The 27726-nt window shown below is 40.7% G+C and overlaps 1 protein-coding gene across 3 annotated transcripts in view; it reads right to left on the bottom strand.

Moving 5' to 3' along the window:
• CDH13 (cadherin 13) overlaps positions 1–27726 on the bottom strand; it is a 781695-nt gene that overhangs the window by 152667 nt on the left and 601302 nt on the right. Inside the window, exon 8 of one of the 3 annotated variants that reach the window (XM_038368677.2) lies at positions 14022–14075. The exons of the other annotated variants lie outside the window; for them this stretch is intronic. Coding sequence (XP_038224605.1) covers positions 14037–14075 — 39 coding nt within the window. The 3' untranslated portion in view covers positions 14022–14036. Of the gene's footprint in view, positions 1–14021; positions 14076–27726 lie in introns of those variants that run through there. 3 annotated transcript variants of the gene reach the window in all.

Here is a 27726-nt window from a genome sequence, read left to right as displayed (position 1 = left end):
TAGTGTGTGCCTGAAGGGTCTACATCAGCCAGTTAGTACACAACACACTGGTGTGGACTAGAATTTACACCCTTCTGGTTATGGAATAATTTATCATGTAGACAAGCCCCAAGAGGAACAGCACAGAACTCACAAGCCCATGTGATGTGGGGGCAAAGGCAGCTTTAAATCACCTTGGTACCCTCTTGATTATGGGTTGGTCTAGGGGCTGGATAGGCCCCAGGCATTACTTAGACAATCACAGGGGCCTGTCTAAACTATGGCATCCTTCCCAGGCTGCCCTATAGGCTGCAGCATACCTGGAATCTCCATAGTGAAGCATGGTATAGTTCTGTCACAACACACCCCTCCCATCCATGCCACGTTGGTTCTTTACCATGGTACAGAGGGGCCAGAGTGGGTGATGGGGAGTGGCAAGGATTTGATTTCTGGTATTACTTCTGTTCTCTGACTGGATGATTCATGGAACTACCAAACACAGCAGAAACTGAGAATACTGAAACTGAATATAGAATTTGAACTTCATTGTGTGTGTGTATTTATATGAGTCAGTTTCATACTCACATAAGTACCAGGGTTAGCTGTATATTCAATTATAACAATCACTATTTGCAGTTCAAACATTCCGCTGGCCTAGAATTATTTTCTGGAGTCATTTTTAAATAATTCTGAACAATTAATACTTTAAAGAGTTGTGCAATGTGCTTTCAGCCAATCTGTGAAGAGAAAAGGAGGGCAAAGTTCCTCTAATAAATTATTAGATGCACATCATTCACTCATCTCTAGTCCGTGCCATGACTGGCACAGGTCTGTTTAAATCCAAACATTTAAAAGTAGAAACATATTTCTTCAGCACAGTAACCTATCATATGTATCAGTGCAGACAGCTTTTTCAAAGCTATGTATTAAAATAGGTCTGTCAGGAGACCTTCTCAGGAATATGAAAGATGTAAAGGTTATAGAAATGTAATGAGGAGCAGCACACAGACATGAGTGAAGGTGTTGGTATGACATATATGAGAATTTTCCTTCAATATCCTGGACAAACCTTACTGAATGAAGTTAAACCTTAATGACAAAAGTTTAGATATTTGGAAGTTCATTGTTTATGTATTATTGTGGAATAGTATGTAAAATCTTTAGGGAGGAGACCTGACTAATACAAACACTGGGAAATGTTATAAGTCTCAAAGAAACAATGAAGCTTTTAAAATTAAGTGGGTTTCCCAAGAAATCTCTAGGAGAGAAATGCATATGTGACTCCCGTTATGCAAGAACTCTGTCTTTTGAAGCTTTGCCTTGGAGAAGGGACCTTTTGTCGGGCTGATTACCCAGTCATGGTCACTTCAGAAACCCAATCTGGTAAAGGAATGATTCATAGATTCATGAGGATGCTTGTTCTGAGCAAAAGCTGTTATGAACTTGTGATCACAGAAAAAACTCTGGGTGGGGGTTGAAGGACTGATCATCTGACAAAGCCCTTACTGGAGCTGGGGTGATCTCTGGTAAGGTTATTAGCATGTGTGTAGGTTCTTTTATTGGCTCAATGTGTTTTCTCTGTGATGTTTTTACCTTAGGCATAAATGTGCTTGCTTAGAAAGAGCTGCGTGGGAATGTAACTGTGACAATTATCTCACCTCATCTCACCAAGGGCCACAAGGACATGGTGCCGGCTGCTTCTGGGAGCTGTGCGGGGCCAGAGCAGGAAGGGAGCCTGCCTTAGCCCCGCAGCACCATGGGGTTGGCAATTCCATGGGCCGGATTGAAAGCCCTAATGGATTAAGGCTCTCCTCCATTTGCTTTCAAAACAATTCGAAACTAAATATTTCATCGTCATGATGACCATGTTTTCCAAATAAAGAAGGCGCGAGGATCCCTGAAGGCAATATTTTCTTGTACATTTTGCAAATGTGTCCCAAAATCTTTGTTTTAGTTTAGAATAGAAAGGCAGAAGCAATATTTCCTCTAATTATTGCAAAAGGCAGAAATCATTAGAACTAAAGTAAGTCCAGCACATTCATAGTAATAATAGGTTGTGCTTGGATACATTTAGAACAGGATTGTGATCCTCCTTCCAGGCTGAATGTGGAAGCTCCAGGTACTTAGCCCATTGCAAAATATCTGACATTTTTCAATACATGGACTAAAATACTTTTCACAATAGGAGTAACCCCTAGGTGATCAGCTCTTTTTTGCTGTTTATGTGATACAAATTACCTGCCTTAATTGTATAGCAGCCAGTATCAAATCATCACTGATAAACACACATTATCTGCAGCCCAACAGTAGAGGAATCTTTCATTGAGTAAAGAAACTAAAGGTTCCGTCAAGCATTCCTATCCATGCTTGAATCCACTCCACTTAACCTGGCTTCAAGCTGCATTGAAATATTCTCTGAAAACTTCAGGTGAGGATGGCACGCAGCAGGGAAAGCTGTAGATCTTGCTGCAAACTGCCTGCCAGCTTCCTTCCCTTCACAAGAATGCAAACCTCCTGCAAAGCGCTGGGAGAACCTTTTTTTTTCTCCCACCAAACAATGTACTATTTGTATTTCACAACTTTGAGTTCAAATCACAGAATTACCTCACAGAAAAGTTGAAAGCTTTTGTTCTGATATTTTCAAAACTGAATGTTTCAACTTTTTGATTAGAAATGACTTTTTATTTTCCTTCAGTTCTATTTAAAAAAAAACTGTAAAGTTAAAAAAAAACCACCAAACATTGCAGGTCAAACAACTTTTTAATTTGGACCCTAAATGATTTTTTAAAAACTTTTTCAGTGTGCCAAAAAAAATTGTGGTGTTTTTTTTTTCATTTTGGGTTGACTCAAAACTAAATTCCCTCTCCCGCATTTTTTTGGTTTTGCCATCAAACCAAAACATCGGCTATTTGCACAGCTCTATACCAACCCACCAAAGATACCTCCACAAAGCCATCTTGTGAGAGAAAGGAATGGCCCTTCCCCAAAGTCTTTTGGGGTGCAGGGTGGTCTCTTCCAATACTTTCTATTGTTAAGGGGGTGACTGATCCTCAGTGCCAGGGAGTGCCCTGGGCAGCAAGAAAGTAAAGTTATTCAATAGGTACTTGCCCTAATCACCTTCCTGGAGGGCAACATGGCCTCTCTTTCCCTCTGAAGCTAACTATGCACTAAGCCACACAACCAAATAATGCCCTATAAGGCATAGAGCAGTAGCTAGGGATCCCTCAAGTGCTCCTCTGCCTCTATACCCAAGACTGGGCTTTACTTCGTAGTGCAAAGTGAGACACAACAACAGCAGTGGTTCTAGCACCAGCTACTCCCACATGCTGCAAGTACCACCGGAAGTGACAGGGGAGTGATCTCTGGAAAATCTGAAAACAGACATGAGAAAAGGAGAAATTTCTAAATTATGAAAGTGAGGTTGTGACTTCTTCCTCAGCCCCTCCTGTTGACACAGAATGCCACTGGGATCGAGGTTGCCAAAGGTTGCATCCTTGACAGGGAAGGAGCTCTCAGCCCCCAGTCCTGTTACCACAACCTTCACCACTGCCTTCCTGAATGGTGTCCACTTGCCAGACATTACTACATGATAAATAGGCTTGGCAGAATTCAGGTTTTTTAATACAATTTCGACAAATATTGATGTTTATTTTAAGCATAGTTTCTATTTTAGAAATCACTTTAAATTTTCACAGTAGTGGAAATTTTAAGCATTACTTTAGATTTTTATACATTTAAATTTTCACAGTTGCAAAAAATTATGGGAGAACAAACATTAGTTATTTAATGACACTAGATGGTGAGATTCAAAAAGTTAAAGCTTTATAACTATTAAAACTCAAAACAACAACATTATGTGTCACTTATACAAAGTAAATATCCATAAGTCAAACTCAAATAAGTTGTTAAGCAGAATGTTTGTTACCTTGCCTATCTATACATTTCAATTATTGGTGGAAATATTTTTTTGTCTGTTTGTGTGTGTATGGCAAAATCAAGGTTTATCAACATTTACCAATAACAATCTAATCCTTTCAAGTCTAATGGGAAGGTATATCTCCCTTCCCCACCTCTCTTTCAAAGCAGGTAAAAGCAATAGCGGCACCATGAAAACACAGACACTTATTTCAAGTAAATGAATATCTGATGCCATCATCTTTTGATTGGGCTTACTCCTGCCTGTCATTATCATAATTTCCTTTGTTGTTATGCCACCATGCTTTCACCACACCCTCCGCTACACCAGGAACCCATTGTTCCATCTCCTCCCAGTCCCAGGTTACAGTTCCAAAAGGTATCCAACAGATCTGCCTTTCTCATAGCACTTGGTGGCCCAGACAACTGTTCCTCCACTCAGATCATACCATGACACAACCCACCACTTCACCTATCCAGTTCAAATTGGGAAGAACTGTTTGAGGAAACAAAACAGACATAAGAAACCAGATTCTAGACATCTAAGACACTGTGCAGGACCACTACATAGGCATGGGTCAAAAGCAGACAGCACAAAGCAACACAAACTACAACTGTGTCAATATCATGGACATGACAACCCACCCACAGTCTTGGACAGACCATCAGTTTATTCAAGCAGTGGTCAGAGCTCTTTCTGCTCCCAGGCAAGAAGAAAGACCCATGAATCATAATTAGACTGTAGAGGAGCAGACTCACCTCTGCGGCACCTCCTGCTGGTAGTCATCGGGAATTGCCTCACCAGGCATCGGAGTAACCTCTGCAGGCCGGTGATCCGCCTTACCGCCTGTCCCCGTGTCCCTCCCAGGGCCCCTGGCAGTACCTCCACACTCTCAGGTTCTGGGTCTCGCCACCCAGGGGAACCCCAACACCCTCTAACCATATCTCACCTCAGTCTGGGCTACTCCAGTCCCCATCTAGTCCCACTCTCTGGGGCAGACTACAGTATAAGCCACTCATCACAGGCAAGGGGGTTCGGACTTGCTGCCTCTGCCTATACATGGGCTGCCCCTCTGAAACCCTGCACCTATTCGTCCTGTAGTCAGGCCAACAGCCTGGAGCTTTCCAGGCCAGAGCTCCCAGCTCCCGGCCCCGGCCCCACCCCCCGGCCCCGGCCCTCTGCCCCTTCCCCAGCCCTGCTCCAATCTAGGTGTCCTGCCCTGCAGCCAGGCCCTTCTCCCTCTACCGGCAGAGGGAGACTGTCTGGGCTTCTGGCTCGCAGCCTCTTATAGGGGCCAGCTGGGCCTGATTGGGACATGGCCACAGCTGAGCCTACCTCCGCCAATCAGCCCAGGCTTCTCGCCAGAGCCACCGCCCTCTCCGGGGCTGTTCTAAGCCCTTCAGGGCAGGAGCGGCATCTACTCGCTACATGGACTATGAAGACTGATGGACTCCATCAAATTCCAAAGCCTGGTAAAGAACAGTATTCTTCTCACAGGACAAGGAGCCAAAGACCTGGTGAATTGTTATCATTGCACATTAGCCTCAACCATGAACTCAATGGCCACCAAACAGCCCATTCCTCCCCATCGCCCACACAGGTCTCCTTAATTTTCTAACATCCTGCACCAGATGAAGGGAGAGAGGCAGAAACTTGAGCACCACAGGCGGAAGACAAAGGCTGATACTGTATAGGAGAAAACACAATGAATTCCTCCATGTCTATGCCAAGGCTCTAGCACAGGCCATGAAAATCTGTCAGCTTCCACTGAAGCTACCAAATCCTTCCCAAGGAGCAATCCTGGGTGTTTACAGCACCAAGCCCTGCAAAGAACTATCAATCTACTTTGCTGGAAACATCATGTGTGTTTAGGAAGGATTCCCTAACAACCTGGATGTGCTTTGCCTGCACCCAATAACCCATAGCTTGCCTGTAATTCCAGAATTCAGTATATTCACTCATCCAGCATTTCTGGATACCCTGAAAAAGTCTTGACTGAAGACCTGTGAAGCCACCCATGCCCTTCGTGGCTTGTGAAACAGAATTGTGAGCAACTGGTATCACTCATGACTGATATAGCCAATGCCTCATCCAGGGAAAGAATCTTTTCTTCTTCCTTTAAACACACAATAGTATGACCAACACTGAAGATACATCAATTCTAGTCAACTATCATCCCACATCAAACCTCCCATTACTGAGCAAGTTGACAGAAAAGCTAGTCAAAGGCCAACTTCAAGATCATCTAATTGAAGTTAATATCCTAGACCCAGCACAATCTGGATTTAGGCCAGGAAATGGAATTGAAACTGCTTTAGTAAAACTGATGGATGATGTCCTGCTGTCAATGAATTAAGGGCAGACATCCACTCTCATCCTTCTGGGCCTCTTTGAAACAGTTAACAGTGTTGACCATAAGATATTGCTGTGTTGCTTGAGCCTTAACATTCCTGATATTTCTAGGGTAAAAATATAAAGAAAGAAAAAATGGGGGGGAAATAGTACAGGCCTTCTTCACACATCACAAAGAAGCCAAAGAAGGCACAAGTCTTTATTTTTATATATATATACAATCTTTGTAAATCATCCTTAATGCTCTGCAAGTTAATCACTTCAAAGAGCAACTGATGCATACAACTCCCATGACACATGATAGAGATAAACAGTTTATTTGATGACCAGATGAGCCAGAAGAGTCTGAGTGAGCCTGTCTGTTAATCGAGGCATGTGACAGAATCGAGAAACTGATGCTCTTGCAGACCTCGCACACTTGCCGAAAATGAAAGTTTTCCTTGATTTGTTACCATCTAAAACAATATTGTCTGCCTCAGTAATAAAAGATAATATTTTTTATGACAACTCCCTTATGTCAAGTCTTTACATAATCAGTTACAAATGAAGCTGACTGTGGGTTAACGGCAGATAATTTACAAATTAGGTGCATTTGGGTTATATTTCCCTCCATATACATTCCCATTCCACACCAGAAAGTAATGTTACAAAGGTCAGGATAGAGATTGTATTCTGCTATGTAGTTTGTTTTGCAAACCTGTACCAGTGGTCAAAATGCTCAGGAAACTCAATTACTGTCTTGCTATGGTAACCATACATCAGCAGGCCAAGATGATAGAGGTTATTTCTAAAATTAGTACCTTAATGCAGAAAACACAGTCTGCAATTTCGGTTTTACAATCTTTGCCTGATATTTATATTGTTAAAAATTAATGGGAGCACTGCCTATTATTTCAGGCATTTCATCAGGAACTTAATGCTCCTGTTAAACAGGTTCACTTCTCGTTGCAGTTAAAAAACGCTTCCTATCTGTTTGACCCTGTTACTATGTAAACGCAATATTCTAATCAAAGTAGCCATCAAACATTAGTTTTAATCAGTATTATTATTTTCCCTTTAAATTTAATTTTTTTATGCAAAGGTTAGTTTAGTTTAGTGTCCTATTGTCAGTAATAATTCCAGGTAGCTGTTGAAACAAAGCACCCTGCAGAGAGAATAATGAATCAGCAAATGATAGGAGCTTTCCCTATGGACAAAAACAATTCTGGTGGCTGCATTTATGCTCTCATTGGATTATGCTCCTGGAATATAAATTGATTTAGTTCCAAATCATCTGAGGAAAAATCATGTAAAATGGATTTCAATTATCATTGCTGCTTTACAAAAAGGCTTAATTCTCTATGGGGCGGGGGAATCAGCACCTCTATAGGATTCACTTTCTGATGAAAGAAAACAATTTTCCATTTAAATTTTCTCCAGTTGCTGTTACTTAACTCTAAATATCTTTTGATCAGCTCTTCTTCTGCCTTATTTGATAAAAAAAAATAATTGGGATTCCTGTATTTTCTGTACAGAGAGACAAGTTTTGTTTCTCTTCCCCTTTTCTGTTCCGTTTTGCCTTGCTGCCTGAGCCTACCCATAGAATCCACTAATAATGCTGTTCAATCAGAAAATAACACAAAGCAGAACCGTATAAATTCCTACTCCAAAATCCTGACATTGAGTATTTCCCGTAGTCTCGCTTTCAAGCCGTAAGGCTGTAATACAGACAAGGGGCCTGATTTTCCACTGCCTTGACCTTTTGTGTTTTCAACTTACGCCTGTGCAAATGTCGCTCCCCTAAACAAAGAATCTCAATCAGCAACAGGTTTCTCCTATAGTGCAAACTCTTTTAGCTTATCTATTACAAAATGTCAGTTTCTTTGCATAATTTTGTAGAGCTTTTCACATTCGCTGTGGAAAAAGGATTACAATCCTCAGTCACTGTTATAAATCTAGTTACACAACCTATTACAACCTCTGACAGGGAGGGGGGAATATAAAGGGGGACAACACAAAACAAAACAAGTGGAACACAAAAAGTATTTTAGAATCTCTTTTTGCAAGAATTTTGCATCGCTGAATAAACCTATAAGTGCTGTGTTAGATGTCTAACCTCACTAAAGGCAGTAGTATATTAGAATCATAGAATCATAGAATATCAGGGTTGGAAGGGACCTCAGGAGATCATCTAGTCCAACCCCCTGCTCAAAGCAGAACCAATCCCCAACTAAATCATCCCAGCCAGGGTTTTGTCAAGCCTGACCTTAAAAACTTCCAAGGAAGGAGATTTCACCACCCTCCTAGTGAAAAAGTTTTTCCTAATATCCAACCTAAACCTCCCCCACTGCAACTTGAGAACATTACTCCTCGATCTGTCATCTGCTACCACTGAGAACAGTCTAGATCCATCCTCTTTGGAACCCCCTTACAGGTAGTTGAAAGCAGCTATCAAATCCCCCCTCATTCTTCTCTTCTGCAGACTAAACAATCCCAGTTCCCTCAGCCTCTCCTCATAAGTCATGTGTTCCAGTCCCCTAATCAGTTTTATTGCCCTCCACTGGACTCTTTCCAATTTTTCCACATCCTTCTTGTAGTGTGGGCCCAAAACTGGACACAGTACTCCAGATGAGGCCTCACCAATGTCAAATAGAGGGGAACGATCATGTCCCTCGATCTGCTGGCAATGCTCCTACTTATACATCCTAAAATGTCATTGGCCTTCTTGGCAACAATGGCACACTGTTGACTCATATCCAGCTTCTTGTCCACTGTAAACCCTAGGTCCTTTTCTGCAGAACTGCTGCCGAGCCATTCGGTCCCTAGTCTGTAGCGGTGCATGGGATTCTTCCGTCCTAAGTGCAGGACTCTGCGCTTGTCCTTGTTGAACCTTATCAGATTTCTTTTGGCCCAATCCTCTAATTTGTCTAGGGCCCTCAGGTATCCTATCCCTACCTGCCAGCGTATCTACCTCTCCTCGTAGTTTATTGTCATCTGCACACTTGCTGAGGGTGTAGTCCATGGCATCCTCCAGATCATTAATGAAGATATTGAACAAAACTGGCCATCTTGATTATCACTACAAAAGGTTTTTTCTCCTGCTGATAATAGCTCATCTTAATTAATTAGCCTCTTACAGTTTGTATGGCAACTTCCACCTTCTCTGTATGTATATAGATACATAGACATTAAGGTCAGAAGGGACCATTATGATCATCTAGTCTGACCTCCTGCACAATGCAGGCCACAGAATCTTATCCACCCACTCCTGCAATAAATCTTCTTACTATATGTTCTATTCTATGCATTCGATGAAAAGGGCTGTAGCTCACGAAAGCTTATGCGCTAATAAATTTGTTAGTCTCTAAGGTGCCAGAAGTACTCCTGTTCTTTTTGCAGATACAGACTAACACGGCTGATACTCTGAAACCTTTTTCTTTGCTGTTACTGTGGTAGAGGGGCTCCCGATGCTTAAGTCCATCTTATGGCAATAGATATCATCCTAACTCTTGTCCCAGATCCTCATGTGATGTATGAATATCAGTCTTTCACTCCCTCAAGGCAGCCACTAAGTAACATTGAGTCAGCTGAAGCAGCATCTGTAAGGTTTCTATACTCCTAACCCAGCTGAGACCTGATAGCCTACCCTCATTCTGCAATGCTGGTCAACGACCAACTCCCAAGTTGGTTTGAAAAGTCCATGCAGGATGAAGACTCTCATTGGACATTGCTAGTCATAAACCAAAAAAGCAAAGATACTAAGCGGTCTCCTGGAACCAGGTTTCCTCTGCAATTATTTAACCAGCATTTGTAATAATCCCTTAGTGAAATTTTTTGTACCATTTAGAAAAAAAAAGCTCTAAAGATATATATATAGACACTCTATATAAACCAATCCAATTAAAGCTATTATGAGCTCCGTCTGCCAAGGCGTCCTTTGTGTCCAGGGCCAGTAATTTATTATCTTTCCACCATGCTGTGCAATATCAAAGTATTAAGGGGCCACTTGTTACAATGCAAACCAGCTTTCTATAGCACTCCTTTATGAAAAGCTACCAAAAGCATGTTACATAGGAATTCACTGTTAAGTCAGAGGGGCAGAGAAGGGCTTAAGACAAGAGGGAAAGGGTAAAGAAGGAGACACTAGTTTAGGGTGAGGAAGAGAAAATTCCAGGCTGATGGAGAATTGCAGAGGAAAGAATGGTTTCAGAGTAGCAGCCGTGTTAGTCTGTATTCGCAAAAAGAAAAGGAGTACTTGTGGCACCTTAGAGACTAACACATTTATTTGAGCATAAGCTTTTGTGAGCTACAGCTCACTTTATCGGATGCATTCAGTGGAAAATACAATGGGGAGATTTATATACATAGGGAACATGAAACAATGGGTGTTACTATACACACTGTAACCAGATGATCACTTAAGGTGAGCTATTACCAGTAGGAGAGCGGGGGGGGGGGGGGGAAGGGAGGGAACTTTTTGTAGTGATAATCAAGGTGGGCCATTTCCAGCAGTTGACAAGAACGTCTGAGGAACAGTGTGGGGGGAGATAAACATGGGGTATATCCCAACCTGGGGTATTCTATCTGCTACCCAAGATCCATAAACCTGGAAATCCTGGACGCCCCTTTATCTCAGGCATTGGCACCCTGACAGCAGGATTGTCTGGCTATGTAGACTCCCACCTCAGGCCCAACGCTACCAGCACTCCCAGCTATCTTCGAGACACAATTGACTTCCTGAGGAAACTACAGTCCATTGGTGATCTTCCTGAAAACACCATCCTAGCCACTATGGTTGTAGAAGCCCTCTACACCAACATTCCACACAAAGATGTACTACAAGCCGTCAGGAACTGTATCCCCGATAATGTCACGGCTAACCTGGTGGCTGAACTTTGTGACTTTGTCCTCACCCATAACTATTTCACATTTGAGGATAATGTATACCTTGAAATCAGTGGCACTGCTATGGGTACCCGCATGGCCCCACAGTATGCCAACATATTTATGGCTGACTTAGAACAACGCTTCCTCAGCTCTCGTCCCCTAATGCCCCTACTCTACTTGCGCTACATTGATGACATCTTCATCATCTGGACCCATGGAAAAGAAGCCCTTGAGGAATTCCACCATGATTTTAACAATTTCCATCCCACCATCAACCTCAACCTGGACCAGTCCACACAAGAGATCCACTTCCTGGACACTACGGTGCTTATAAGCGATGGTCACATAAACACCACCCTATACCGGAAACCTACTGACTGCTATTCCTACCTTCATGCCTCCAGCTTTCACCCAGATCACACCACACGATCCATTGTCTATAGCCAAGCTCTACGATACAACTGCATTTGCTCCAACCCCTCAGACAGAGACAAACACCTACAAGATCTCTATCAAGCATTCTTACAACTACAATATCCACCTGCTGAAGTGGAGAAACAGATTGACAGAGCCAGAAGAGTACCCAGAAGTCACCTATTACAGGACAGGCCCAACAAAGAAAATAACAGAACGCCACTAGCCATCACCTTCAGCCCCAAACTAAAACCTCTCCAATGCACCATCAAGGATCTACAACCTATCCTGAAGGATGACCCATCACTCTCACAGATCTTGGGAGACAGGCCAGTTCTTGCTTACAGACAGCCCCCCAACCTGAAGCAAATACTCACCAGCAACCACACACCACAGAACAGAACCACTAACTCAGGAATCTATTCTTGCAACAAAGCCCGTTGCCAACTCTGTCCACATATCTATTCAGAGGACACCATCAGAGGGCCTAATCACATCAGCCACACTATCAGAGGCTCGTTCACCTGCGAATCTACCAATGTGATATATGTCATCATGTGCCAGCAATGCCCCTCTGCCATGTACATTGGTCAAACTGGACAGTCTCTACATAAAAGAATAAATGGACACAAATCAGACGTCAAGAATTATAACATTCAAAAACCAGTCGGAGAACACTTCAATCTCTCCGGTCACTCAATTACAGACATGAGACTGCCTGTCCTTCAATAAAAAAACTTCAGAAACAGACTCCAAAGAGAGACTGCTGAATTGGAATTAATTTGCAAAATGGATACAATTAACTTAGGCTTGAATAGAGACTGGGAGTGGATGGGTCATTACACAAAGTAAAACTATTTCCCCATGTTATTTCTCCCCCCCACCCCACCCCCCACTGTTCCTCAGACTTTCTTGTTAACTGCTGGAAATGGCCCAACTTGATTATCACCATAAAAGGTTTTCCTTTCCGCCCCCCCCGCTGGTAATAGCTCATCTTAAGTGATCACTCTCCTTACAGTGTGTATGATAAAACCCATTGTTTCATGTTCTCTGTGTGTGTATATAAATCTCCCCACTGTATTTTCCACTGAATGCATCCGATGAAGTGAGCTGTAGCTCACGAAAGCTTATTCTCAAATAAATGTGTTAGTCTCTAAGGTGCCACAAGTACTCCTTTTCTTTTAGAGGAAAGAATCACTCCCAGTCATGTCTCAGTAGAGGGACAGTAGAGGAACAGAATGAATGGGTGGGCATGGGAGTAAGCTGAGGTCAGAGAGGCAGGACGGAGTAAGTTCACAGGGAGTTTTGAAAACTAGGAATAGATTTCTGGACATTCTTTATAGATTAAAAGATAGTAAAGGTAACAAAGAATGGGGTGATGATATGAGAGGTACACTTCTAAGAGTGAAAAAGCAGTCTGATGGCAGAATTCTGGGCATCCTTGAAAATTAGAGAGCAGACATTTATGACAATATTAAAAGAAAAATTTCAAAGCAAGAAAGGGCTAGATTGTGACTCTAGCCATGGATCTGAGAAAGGGCAGTAAAAAAGCTGCACCACCCCTGGAGTAACCACGGGTGGCATTGTGCCATACACACACCTTTCTAAATCACAATTCCTCCCCAATTTCTCCTTACTCTGCCCACTCAGTTATGCTGCAAAACTTGGCCAAATTCCCATCTACTTACTCTGGAGGGAAGAAATAAGCATGCAGCACATGCTTACTCCTGCAGGCTCAGAGCCAAGGTCTAATTGCCTGAATGGAGCTGTAAAGCAGATCTTACTCCTTCTTATTTCCCTGCATGGATATTTAATCCAAATCCCAATCTAGCCCAAGGTTATTAAAGCCTGGTAAGGGAAAATTGTACAAGGTTCCAGTGTGGGTGATAAGAAAATTTACACACAAGTGAGGTGAGGTTTTAAAAGGAGCATAAAACAGATTGGGCTAAAATACCTAGGTGTGATTCACTTTAGATACACAAAGGCGAACTGTCCTGAAACGTTTCAGAGTAGCAGCCGTTTTAGTCTGTATTCGCAAAAAGAAAAGGAGTACTTGTGGCACCTTAGAGACTAACAAATTTATTAGAGCATAAGCTTTCGTGAGCTACAGCTCAATTTATCGGATGCACTTGGTGGGTTTTTTTCCACCAAATGCATCCGATGAAGTGAGCTGTAGCTCACGAAAGCTTATGCTCTAATAAATTTGTTAGTCTCTAAGGTGCCACAAGTAGTCCTTTTCTTTTTGTCCTGAAACAGCATCTTGTGTCTCAGAACGGTTTCTGATAATGCCAAAGAAATGACTAATGACCCTTTCAATTTTGCAAGAATCTCAGCCATTTGAATGAATTTAAATCTAAATCAGCAAGACCTTAATCAGATACTTAATACTGACCTTAAGCAGATCAAGATCTAACTCCCCACCTCCCACCCCTCGAGGTCAAGGACTAAAAACTCTTACTCACACACCGGGTTTCCCACTGAAGCCAACACTGTAGTAAGTGTTCTAGCTTCAGGCCCGTGGCTTGGAACTAGTTATACCCAGACACATCTGTAAAAAGAAACAAAAAATGTGCATGTGTGAATATAATGGGGTTGAAAAAATTAACAATGAACACTGAAAATGAAGATGTGTAATCAAAAATGACAAATCAAGATTAACAGACTGGCATAATAATGGAAGTATTACAAGCTGTCCCCTACTCTCATTCAACAAAAGTGTCTGGAAATCTGGTGCAGTACAAATCCACTATTTGAACTGAGATTAACAAATGTTAATCTTATTATAAAATATAATGTTATTTGCATAAACTTTATTGAGATGAAGAAAAGGAACAGAGAAATTGTAAATTCACGTGCAATAAATATAAAATAGCATTGCATTTTGCCCTACTTTGAAAATGCCAATATCTAGGTCACTAAAAGTAAAAGAAATTTCCAGAATTTTTTTTTTCAAAATGCTGAGCTAACATACCAGAACTCAAATGGAAGAGAAGCTCGGAGGCATAAATAATTAGTTTAATAAATACACAGAGAAGACACACTGTAAAATGACTGCCTTTGTTAAATGTTTATCATCCTGTTCCTAATCCTGGTTATATCCTGCTTATCAAAACTGGAATCCAATTATTAATGGGAAAGTAAAATAAAATCAATAACAGATATGTATTAATTTACTAAAGCAAAACTATTACACAGATGAAAGTACAGTAGAAAATATTATCATCACTGTTTCTCTCTCAGGGAATTCAAAGGCTTGCAAAATATTGTCAAGGCAGCATCGTTATCTCCAAATAGTATCCATCCCTCCCCCTGTCCACCCCCACCCAAGCTCTGCCATTTCCTGCACCTACTTCATTTGAAAAATAATCCAAAAACAATGGGAATGAGAAATTCACATGTTCAGTAGTGCTCCCTGTCAAGAGGGATATTGCAAGGGTTGGGGTGGGGGACAAAAATTGAGCAAGGTTTTCTCCCTGTAGGGGAATGAAAATGTCTTTAGTTCTCAGGATGTGACATGGAAATACTGAATGAAATGTGGGATTTTCAACTAATAATATGTGCAGTGCAAATAAAAAATTAGTAAAACCTTAATGTGAACTGGACCATAATATCTCAGAGGAATCAGAACCAAAGTGTTACGCTATTCCAGGAGTGAGACATGCAGCTGAATTATTTGGCTAAAAAACTTTTTGTAATTGAATCAAAGTTAAGTTTGCAGTTGTACAATGTTCATGCTTCAGGATTGCACATTTGAGAACATAGGAGAAGTGCATATGAGGATTGCACTGCTCAGTCCCAGTGCTACCTTGAATGTCTATAAGCAGTTATAATAAAAAATTCTGATTTTTCTTTTTAGGTCTTGTTTCTAGGAAAGAAACCGAGTAAAGGGAGATTCAGGAGGAGATGAGACATGGACCACTATTTCTTTGCAATAATTTTTGAAGAGAAAAGACAACCAAACTGCTGGTGGTTTGTAAGTATAAGAAGTACAAATTAATTAAAAATTGGATGTGTGGGGTGTGTGACTGTGTGCTTGCACACACATGGGCATGCTTCTGATTCTTATAACATTTTTCAGACTGTGCGTCCACAATGTGGATTAAACCCTATTGGCATTTCTCTGTTCTCAACACACCCAGTAACTGTCTGAGTCTAGTACCCCATCCATGAAAGAGCTTAAGCATTTACTTTAAGTTCCACTGACTTCAGTAGAAGTTAGGCACGTGCTTAAAAGCACTTCCCGAATAAGGATGCTTTCCTGAATCAGGGCCTAGAAGAGCATATAACTTGCTTTCTAAGGCGAAATTCCCGGTATCGTTGAAGACAATGGGAGTTTTGCCATTGACTGCAATTGAGATAGGATTTCACCTAAAGTATTTGCATTATGGAGCTGGTATTATGGATTCATGATATGCAAATTAATTATGCAGCATATCCACATTTTCAACATACAAGGTCTGATCCTGTCAGGTGTAGAGCACCCTCAAATGTCACTGACTTTAATGGGAGTTCAGAGCTTTCATTTTGCTCAGGAGTTGCTCAAAACGTCATAGGATTGGGCCCATAGTCAGATGATAAGAGACTACCCCCTTCCTCTGTGGGCAGGTTGGGGCATAGCACACTGTGGAAAATTTGATACATATTTAAGAAAGAGGTCATAGGACACCGCGCAGGCAAAGCCTCAGGTTTTAAGATGCAAGGAACCCTCTTTATCTACCTTGGAAGAATAAAGGGTTGGATTAAAGCCACCAATATTTTAGACTGTGGTTCCAGGGAATCTAAGCATTTCAAGTCTGAAGTTTGGACACCTGAGCCACTCCCCAACTGATATTCAAATTAGGCAGCTGACCAAACCTGCTAGGAAGGACAACAATTGGTCCTAAACCTCCCCATGCGAACAGAAGAGCCAAATTCTGCCCTCACAATTCTGTTAAAAACACTACACTTACATGAGGGTAAAATCTGACCCTCACACCCTTCAGAATAGTATTTTATTGGACTACAACTTATCTCCTCATCTGTTCATATACATTGGGGGAAAATTCCAAAGTAGATTTGCTGCTTGTAAGCCAACAGATCACACAATTCCTCCAATAACTGAAATGATTATCCCCTAATAAGGATATCTCCCCGTCCCTCCCTCCCTTCAGGAGATACTATTACAACCAACAATGACAGCTCAGAAATAATTTTTACAATGCATTTTAGTTACGTAGGGCAAAAACCTCCAATGACTGTGGATGGAACCTGTGTGGTTGTGCTGCAGGATATGGAGAGCCTGTACAAGGAATCCACAACTACTGCATGCAGTAATGCTGAGCTTTGGTAATGCTCCATTTCCTTTAATGCAGAGGGTTGGCATGGTGTGAGGCCAATGAATACATAACTGGTTTTCCCCCTTCCCGTGCCCAGGGAACTGCAATACTGGCTAAGGTGTAGCCCCACGCCCTAAGTGGGGAAGGATTTCATTCCTACCACAGAAACTCCCTTTAACAAAGATTGTTTGTCCAGGCTTTTCACTGGCAGGAGGATTCAGCCCTTAGAGGACAATAAATCCTTTATAGGCTCCTATATACACACAGCCAGGGAGAAATGTGGAAAATTACAGATGCACATTTCACAAGTACCATGATACCCTATTACAAAATAACGTATCATACTGACCAACATATTATTCAAAGCAGTGACACAGCAGCATATTTTATAGTAAATGTCGTAAGCAACTTAAATGGTTTTTGATGTCTTCTCTCTTTAAGCATGTAAGTATCATTTTAAGTAGTAAATAGAATGCAATGTGCCTTTAAACAATTCTTGATGACCAGATTATTAACCATATTAATTTGCAGCTATCTAGTGTCTTTCATATGAAGATCCTAAAGCCCTTTACAAAGATTAATTGAGTCTAGCAACACACTGCAGGAGAGACAAATACCATTATACCCATTTAACAGATGGGTGAATTGAGCCAAAATGGCATGCCTGAGGCCATATGGAGAATCAGTCACAAAGCTATGAATCAAGTATCAGAGGGGTAGCCATGTTAGTCTGTATCCAAAAATACAACAAGGAGTCTGGTGGCACCTTAAAGACTAACAGATTTATTTGGGCATAAGCTTTCGTGGGTAAAATCCCACTTCTTCAGAAGCATGGAGTCATCTAGGAATAAATCACAGGCTCCAAACTTCCAGTCCACTACTTTAACCACTTCTGCTTTGTTAATTACAAATGAAGAATAAAACCTTACTGCAATTTTCTTAACCGATCTTTGTGAAACATTTGCTTGCTTCACAAGATAGATTTACAAATTCCCAGTATTCCTTCTCTACCATGCCTACTAGCCTGGCTGATAGCCTGCAAAAAATGTTTTAACATGCTCCACAGCAGCAAAGTGAAATTCTGCTTAGAGAATACAACACATTATCTTTGTATCTGGCAGGCATGATTCCTGTGATTCAATGCCCCCTCCCCCCCATGTTTTCCCTTAAAAACTTCAGTGTAACTTAGTTTTTAAAAAAACAGGCCTTTGATTTTTTTTGGGGCTGAAGGAAAAGTAGATTGTATTTTATTAGTGAGAGGATTCAGATGCAATGTTTGGATCTGGATTTTGAACACAGAAAGTACTAGGGGATGTCTGCACCCCCATTTTGGTTTAGTTGTATCTCTATTTACTACAGTTCCTGAGAAACCATCATTCACATGCTCATTTCTCGGAGTTTCTGTTTGAAGTTCTGTACATATCTAATGAGTATTTTGTTCTTGCCACTTAGTTTCCAGCTTTTATTTGCTATGACAGAGATGTGTGATGTTCACATGAAGGGTGACATGTTCGTGTATTGATTGATGGATTCATGTCTCTTTTTGACCCACTCTGTTTTCTGGAGGAAACTTCATGCCCCGGGCCTGAGCTTTCTTGAAAAATAACAGTGGAATTGCATGCAAAGTCAGTACTTAAGTCACTTGTATAGTATCCCCATAAGTTCACAATGGCTAAGTGATACATGACTTTTTTTCTGAAGGAAGCCATAAAAATTGTATTTAATATTAAATAGATTGAGACTAAAGAATCACACCATGTATTCTTGTTGAAAAATATTGTATGTGTCAACCTTTCAAGGCCTAAGGAAAGAACTCCATTATTCATGCTGTTGTAAGCTCTGTATACATTTCAATTCTTTATATAGAAAGCTTAATGGCCATGGATTATTTGCCTCATTGGTCATGGTGCTAGGAAATAAAACAATGAAAAGTATTGGTTATAACTTTCCTATATTTAAACTTCTAATGCATTGAACCATTAAAACAAACAATAAAGAAATCATTCCTAAAATTTAAAGCAAAATTGATCTTTTTCTGAATGGAATTGATAAAGCATGTCAGGCTCCCTAATGCCACTTTTTTTCTCCTGGTTGGTTGTTACATTACAAGTTCACAGGCATTTCTGGTTAGTCATCCACCTTTATTCAACAGCTTCTCATTCATCTTCATTGCTAGGAGGTAGAATATGACACAAATCTTGAAGAAAGCAAGCAAGAAAGAAAGCAAAAGAAACTAGTAAACTAAACTCACGAGCACATACAATAGGATACAGGAGAATGATGTTGAGTAGTACATTTTCTATGTGTAGTCTCACAACACTAAATTATATGCTTCTGTGTTTTATTAATAAAGTCAGTCTTTTAGGCTTAGGTCAACTTCAATCCAGCAAGTGGAGCTGGCAAATTTGAAGACAATAATTTGTAAATTCAATACATGCTGACTAAAGGGCTACTTTCAGAAGAAAAGAAGGGGGCAGAAAGCTATGGCTTAGGCCTATCATGTTGAAACTTTGGTCTAAACTCTAGTTAGCAGAGCATGTGAATGGTAGTCACACCGCTAATTGCAGTGTAGACAAACTGTAAGAATCACACGATCTAACCCATACTATTCATTTTTCTTTTTAAGCAACAAAATAGACACTCTTCAAACTTACTACAATCAAAAGGTTGGAACTTGAAGGTAACATCACTGAACAAAAACCAGAACCACTTTAAAGACATAATTCCCTCCCTCATCAGCCAATGGGCTAAAGCTCGAGTAGGCAGATAAGTTTGGCACCCTTTTCTGATGGTTAACAAGCTTGGGGTTGTGGCCAGTTGAAAAAGAAGCAAATTCCAAAGTTGAGACCCTTCATGTAGAACTCCCACCCAGCAATAGATATTCAAACCTAGGAACGATTACTGAGAGCACATCAGACAATCTCACTTGGACAGGAAGTAGAATACAAACTATATAGGGCTAAATAAAGCAATATCAATACACACCTTGTGTTGCACCTGGCAGAGAACATGAAGCCGGCATAGTTTATGGAGAACTGGTGTAATGTGCTGTAGCCAATCCCACTAAGTGACTGGGCTACCATATTCTGTACCAACTGCAACTTCAGGATGGGCTCCATGGACGGTTCCTTTAGAGTATGGTCAAAAGCATTACAATAGTCCAATCTGTCAGCCACAAAGGCATGAAGATCCAAGAGAAATGGTCACAGTTATCATGTAATATGCAGATATAAAATAGGCACTTCTGGCTTCTGCAGCACCCTGAGATTCTAATAGCAGATGGTGATCCAAAAGCATGCCAGTGTTGCAGGTCTCTTAACAAAAGGGAGGGTGAAAAATCACTTCTCTACAGGAATCAGTCACCATCACTGCTATGCTATCAGAAAACTTCTGCCACCCAACCAGCATCAACTCAGACTGATCTCTATGAGGTCTCAACCAGTTCACTCTGCATTTGCATTGGCCTGACCCTGGGAAAGCATTGTGGGTCCAATAAAAAAGAGTTGTAAAGCTGCATCTCAGCAGTATACCAATGCAGCTGCTTCCCAAACCATCACACTTTCTTCTCCAGTGACTTCACACACACACACATCAAACAGAAGAGAGACCGGAAAAAAAATCCCCACAAATATTAGAACTAAAATGAACCAGCCTTTTATCCAGAGATAGGAAGATATCAACCAATTGTCAAACAATGAAACCAGTGCAGTCCCCTAGTTATTATCAGGCATAAAACCAGACTGACAGTTATCAAAGAAATCTGCAACTCCAGATGGTGGCACAGTTTCCTCACTGCTGCCTTTTCTATACATTTGCCCCCCAAAGGCAGGTTAGAAGACAGGCAATAATCTTCAAGTTAGCCAGTGTCAAATGGATTGCTTTTTTTGAGCAAGATAGTGTCACATCCCCAGTGGGTGTACACCAGTATAGCTCTATTGACTTTACTGAAGCTACATTGATTTGCACCAGCTGAGGATCTGACCCTGAGGTCCACAGATTTGTGAAATGCAATATTCAGATTACCAGCTCATCATCTGAGAGGACTAAGGTAGGCACTTAAAGGGAAATTATTTACCTCCATTTCATAGGCGCTGGATGGATTTAGTAGAACAATGGTAAATGATACATTTAAAAGTTAATCTAATATGAAATAAACTTTCAAAATCTGCAATGGGCCTTCATTATCCATCAGCTTTACATTAGCAAGTAAAGAACAGTGATTTTTTTTCTTTTCTGTTCCACTCAGGAATGGAATGTATTGTATTCACTCTCAGAATATGTAACTATGGTAACAAAGCATACATCCAAATATAATAAATTAAGAAATATCATTTACAATAGGAACATCTTCCAAATATTTTGACAAATTACTGAAAAAATATCAAGTTACTATTTCAAGTAGTATAAAATATTGGAATATGATTTTACATTATTTCGTAGTGGGGATTGTAAATTCACTAAGATTCAGTGATTTGCTGCATGGAATTAACAGGAGAAAACATGTATAGGGTGGTAATTAAAGCCTTATTTAGATAAAAATAGCCTTTTGGTGAGTACTTGTGAAAAACACGCCCTAGATATAACCGGACATTAACCAACTGTCAATTATAAATAACTTATACATTATAAAAAATATTCATCAATTATATTTTTTATTGTCACAGGTAGTCCTACTTCCTGTCAATGCAACATTGCTTCTGTTGTCAAGCAATTCATAAATACTGCCCTAAGTCAAAAGGGGAAGTGAATCTGCTTAAGTCAGTAAAACTGACAAATAAGACCACTGAAATTATACCACCTTAAACCTTGGTTAGTACATTTGATGACTGGCTCATTAATAACAAAGCAAAAACACCTCAGGAATTTATTATGTTTGGAAGATCGAGGATTACCTCCTTGCAATTCTTTTTTAAATTTAAGGGTGGTAGGAAAGTGACATTCGAGATCTGGGAAGAATGATAGAGATTTAGTCTAGCTTCCTCCTTCCTGAAGATAAGGTGACTTTTTCCCCAGCATTCTGCTGTTCATCTTTAAAATAAATTAATATTTTTAAAGGCCAACTTGTGGTTTCATTTTTCATTTTGACAGCTCCTGAAATGCAGACAGATTTTGCATCAGATGTTGTTTTTTCTCTTCTTTTGGTTCATTTTCACTCTGCTTCAGCACCATTCTACTATCCAGTGACTTTCCAAATGACCCTGTAATAAGGGAGAAATCAGAAAATAAAGCTGGACACTCAGCTAAGTGCTTTGCTTTCCTGCCTCTGGAAAATTGATATTTTCTTCAAACAGAGGCAAGTATTTGCAATATTTACTATAGCGAGTTGAAAAATTCAGTGAAATCTGACTTCTGAGTAGCATAATGATTGTCATCTGGGCATCAACAGGGATTGAACTGTCAACCTCCGGAGCTAGAGCATTAATCTCTGCAGATTGAGCTAAAAGACTAATCCTCCTAGCTGGCTGTGGTAGCAGAGGCACACACTCTGGAAACCTGGTACAGAGGACCACATATGGCACATACTGAACAATGGGCTACAGCAGCACAGACACAAAGCCAGATCCTCAGCTGATGAAAATCAACATAGATCCACTGAAGCCAATGCTATTTCACACCTGCTGAGGATCTGACTGCTGTCCATGTACATCACTCTAAGTGCAAAGTTGTTCTTGCTATTGTAAAACTTCTCTTCTTACTACCTTAAACTCTGAAGTGTGAGTAATTGGGATAATTGAAGATCAAAGTTGACACACAGTTGGATGTAAAAAGAAAAAGAGTACTTGTGGCACCTTAGAGACTAACAAATTTATTAGAGCATAAGCTTTCGTGAGCTACAGCTCACTTCATCGGATGCACGAAAGCTTATGCTCTAATAAATTTGTTAGTCTCTAAAGTGCCACAAGTACTCCTTTTCTTTTTGCGAATACAGACTAACACGGCTGCTACTCTGAAACAGTTGGATGTGTTACCTTCCTCTCATTGTCCCAATGTCAGGCAAAGGAGGTTATTCGGAGAGAGGAGAAAAACCTGTCAGCGATACTGAGTACAGTTAATTAAAAGCAGATGAAAGAAGCTCTTTCTGCTTCTGAAGTTTTTCCAGTGGTGTCACAGTACAGGGAATTCACTGAAGTAGTCTAGGAGGTGAAAGCCTGGCTCACTAAAGTCAATGGAAGTTTTGTGATTGATGTTAATGGGGAGAGTCCCCTCTCTCAGAAATGGCACAGGTCCGGGTGGGGAGTAGAAAGTAGGAAACAATTCCAGCACCCAAAGTATTTATTTTCTATAGGAAAGAGTGAGAGATCTCACCTTCTACCTCGCTATCTACTCATGGGCTGGATCTTGTTGTGCTTCGTCCTTTATAAAACAGGTCCACAGAGAGGAACAAAGAGAAACAGCAACAGCAGCAAGGGGAAATTTGAGGAAAATAAAATGTCCTGAGAAAAGAAGGAATAGAGTTGCTGTGGTCAGTGAATTAGGGCTCAACCCTTCAACTGTTACTCAACCATATAGTAATTTTTACTTCAATGGGTCTATATGCGTGAGCAGGGACTGCTAGTCTCAATGAAGGATGGAGGATCTGGCCCCCCACAACTCAATATAGAAGGGGAAGCAGATGCAAAATGAAATAAACTCAGTAGAGAGAGGAAGGAAGGTCACACACATAAACTACCTGCTTTAATAAGCCTTTTAGAGAAATAACCATTGCAGAGGCATATGACCAGCATGCAGGAAACAACCAGCAGCGAAATGAAGGTGAAGAGGATGCTACAGGAGTGAGGGATCAAATCAAAACTTAAAGTAGGTAGCATAAACCAGGTACTGAGTAAAATAGAGTTGGTCATTCAGAAAGGGGCGTTCTTCCCATTTTCTCTGGATGATGTTGAGGAGGGGGGTGGTACTGTGATGTCATACCTTCCATTCTCGGACACTAGGAACTTTACACTAATTAAACAAATGAGGTGTTGGAAGCTGTGTGATGGAGCGTCCACCCCACACTTGCCATGAAGGGATTAGGGTAGGCCAGAGGGCCCATTAATCTATTAGGAGGCAAGACTCAGAGAAAAGCCCTATTAGAAGAAGCTCAGCTGGGCAGGAACAGGTGGGACTTCCATAAAGCCAGGGAGCAGGCAGCAGAAAAGGGCTGCTGGGAAGGGTCTGCAGTCATTCCCTGTGGAAAGAGAGGTGCATTTGGGTTGGCAAACTCAGAGAGGGAGGAAGGCAGGAAAGGAATCAGGAAGAGGCAGTAAGGTCTAAAAGGGAACAGGCTTTGACTCCTTGAGCCAGAACCCAGAGTAAAGGGCAGGCCCGGCTTCCCCTGCCAGCCACTGAGGGAATGGCACTACAAGGCAGTGAATGGGAGGACTGCCTAGGACTGCTGAAGGAAGACCTTGATTCCCTGAAAGGGAAAAAATGCATAGAGTGACCTGGCCAGAGGACCGTGTCACGAAGAGGCAGCAGAAGCTCAGGGAGCAAGAGAAGTGCTGCAGACCCAGAGAGAGGTGGAGAGATGGCGTGCAATCACAGGAAGGGGTGTTGACCTTGCGAGCTATTCTCCAGAATGACCAGGAGGAGATGCCATTTTATCAGTGAATGGAGCAGCCCGTCACAAGCTGCACACAGAGAGACCAACTGAAGTCAACCGGGCCCCAGTCAGAGCCTCAGCCAAGACACTAATTAAAAGCAAACACTGATGTTATTTTAAAGAGTAGCCATAATCAAACATAGCCTCAGTGAGTAGGCAACAGGCCAGACAAATGATGCATTATTGACTTCACCACCAGCTGTTGACTGGGACTGCACATGTGCTTAAAGTTAAGCATGTACTTAAGTGTTTTGCTGCATCAGGACCTGAGTGCTCAGCCCACGCAGTATTGAGCACTAAGCTCTGGTTTTTCCTTCATTAGTTCCCTTTTCCAATTGGTTCTCGGTGAAGATATTGGCATGTTGGGCGAGCAAATGAGGCAAATCTCTAGTGCAGAGGTAGAGGCATCTGGTACAGGAGTTCCAGAAGCAGAAAACAGTTTGTTTAGTTTGGGGCCAGGAATCCTTCAGTTTCTTCAGAGCTTCAGCCACAATTGTCTACATATCTGTCATGACTGTCAGTTACATTCATATACTGCACCTCTCCCAAATTGACATACATCTCAATTTCAATGGAACTCAATTTAAACAACAACCTATTTATTTGAAGTTTGCTCTTTGGAGGAGGAATGAGCAGTGGGACCATCAATATTATTCAGTCACATGAATGGTTTTCTCTAACTATGGTAATGAGCGAGAGTGCAGATACATCTTCTGGTAGATGGGAGTCATGTGCCCATGTCAACCTGTGTTTGCTCCATGCTTGTTATGGCAGAACTTTTTTTAATTGCAAAGGCAACAAATAACAACAGATGCATCTTCATTAGCAAGCCTTGAGCCACCTACTGGATCATAACTTTAATGTTTGAGAGGGATTTGGTTTTTTACCACCACTGTAGACAGCTGTTTTAATTTTTGAGGGAGCATAAAGTTTGAATAGCAATTATTGCCTTACAGCTGTCTGGAAGTCACTTGAGTGTCCAACAAAATCTCTATACAAAGATGGAAGTCAGCACAACCCTGCTGAGAGACCGGAATTACACATGGATTCTGTAGGTTGTTCATGAGTTTTATGCAACTGTCCTGCTGCATGAGAGATAAAACAAACAAAACAAACCTGCATGTATAAGTGGACAGTAAAGCAGGCAAGAGCCCTGAAATGATGAAAAATACCATTATCATCATTTTAAAGTCTGCAGTACTACAAATATGCTTCGGTATGCAGAATGTATATTTTCTTGCTTTTATAAACTATCAGGGACTGTTATATTTGCTCTTAACACCATAATTTTGGTTTTAAATTAGCTATTAAATTACAACATGTGGTTTGCTAAACAGCAATTAAAATTTAATTTTATTAATTTTGTTGATGTTAATCCACCACAAACTCATTTGTAGGAATTGGATGAAACAAACTATATAACATGACTGCTTTGAAATCACTCCTTTTTTCTGTTTCTTCTATGGGGAACTGGAAAAAGCCCCTGTAGGTATCCAATGGTTCTCAGCAATGATTTATTTATGAGATACTAACACCATATGGGCTCCAAGAGCAGACTCCATAATGGTATTGGGCACTGGCCTATTTGTCTGTGCTGCTGCTGTAGACACTGAGGACATGAGGCGAATGCAGACACCTGACAATAGGTATCTAAGTGATGGAGCATTACACAGTAAGACAGAATGCTTTTTATCAAATCCACAATTACCTAAAGATGTATTTTTCTACAAAGATTTTAAACTACTGTAGTGAAACCATAAGATGACGACACTAGAGGTTTAAACAAACTATACCGGTACAAAGAATGGGCCAGATCCTGCACCACTGAGAGCGATCGGCTATGTGTTATTGACTTAAATGGAAACCAGAATCCAGTCTGTTTCTGCAAACTTTGATTCACTTGAGTAAGGTATACCAATGTGCCCCTCACTCCACCCCAAGGCAATTCCCACAATGCAAATTAATAATGCAACAATATTTCTCAAATATTGCATGTAGTTCCAATGTATTCTTGAACTTCATGTTAAGAAATGTACATTATTTATTTATTTAAAATCAAGCTTATTGCTCATGTACCATTTCAGGAGCCATTCATTCATTCATACTATGTTGCTAAAACCCACTGATGCCAGATATAAGAACACAAAATAGCTGGTCTAAAGATGGACATTGTAAGAAACTTATCTTTAGGCTGAATAAAGAATGGAATTTTTTGGTTCACTGGGAATTATAATAAAACAGAAAAAATCGTTATGGATCAAACCAACCCCCCCTCCCCCGCCCTGAAATGTTCAGCAAATTGAAAAAAATCAACCATCACCATTTTGCTTTGGATTGAAATAAAACATTTGTTTGCTCTGCAATGAAATGTTTACTTTCAATGCTGAGCATTTTCAAACATATTTTAATTAAATAAAATGGAAAGGAAATTTCAAAGCACAAACTTGTTTTGAATCACAATGGGAACAATTTCCATTTCAAAAATATCAAACAATATATTTTGAATGTTTTTCAGGGGTTTTTTTTGGCAAAATTGACATGGATTTATGAAGTGTTTTGGTGTGCCAAATCTGATTTTTTTTTTTTGCTGGAAAATGTTGCAGCCAAAATGTTTCCCCCAACTTTACTTACATTACAGCAGGAAGAAAATAAAGCACAGAGTATGGTAAGTGTTTTTCCCCATGTCATACAGCAAACCTGTGGAAGAGCCCAGGTGGTGCTCAGACATCTTAAATCACAGGATTATGCTCCCTCCGCTAGGATGGCTTCTGATTCCTGAGTCTGACATATAATGACTTCCTTTTGTTTTACAAAGAAGAATGTCTCATTTTCATTCAGTTCTATTAACTGCTCTGTTTATCACTTAGCTCTATGCCAGAAGAGAGGCATGCGATGGGTAGCCTAGGTTTGGAAATAGGTGAATAGAAAAATTCCCTATTTTCTCTAGTTAAACTACTCAAATTACCCCTCTGAAAGCCTCAGACACTTCATGCAAACTGTGTCATTTTTTTTCTCCTTTAAGCTATCCAAAGTAGAGTTACTTTAATACATTTGACAATTTGGCTACTAATTTAGGAATATCACCAGAGAGGAGAATGAGACTTGTTTTGTATCACTGTTTGATGTGACTGATTGCAAGAGATTGAACCTCGTGTTACATAAAGTGGCTACAGCACAGTCACAGTGTGTGGTGTTACAGCCAGGAAGGCTAGGGGATTTTCCCAAGACAAATGATAATTCCCACATTGCAATTCTTGGCAGACAATCACATTCTTCCATTGATCCATGTCTACACCCAAAGG

The sequence above is a fragment of the Dermochelys coriacea genome, chromosome 12, assembly GCF_009764565.3.
Source record: "Dermochelys coriacea isolate rDerCor1 chromosome 12, rDerCor1.pri.v4, whole genome shotgun sequence".
Classification (NCBI taxonomy): domain Eukaryota; kingdom Metazoa; phylum Chordata; order Testudines; family Dermochelyidae; genus Dermochelys; species Dermochelys coriacea.
This window is presented reverse-complemented; position numbering and strand designations above follow the sequence as displayed.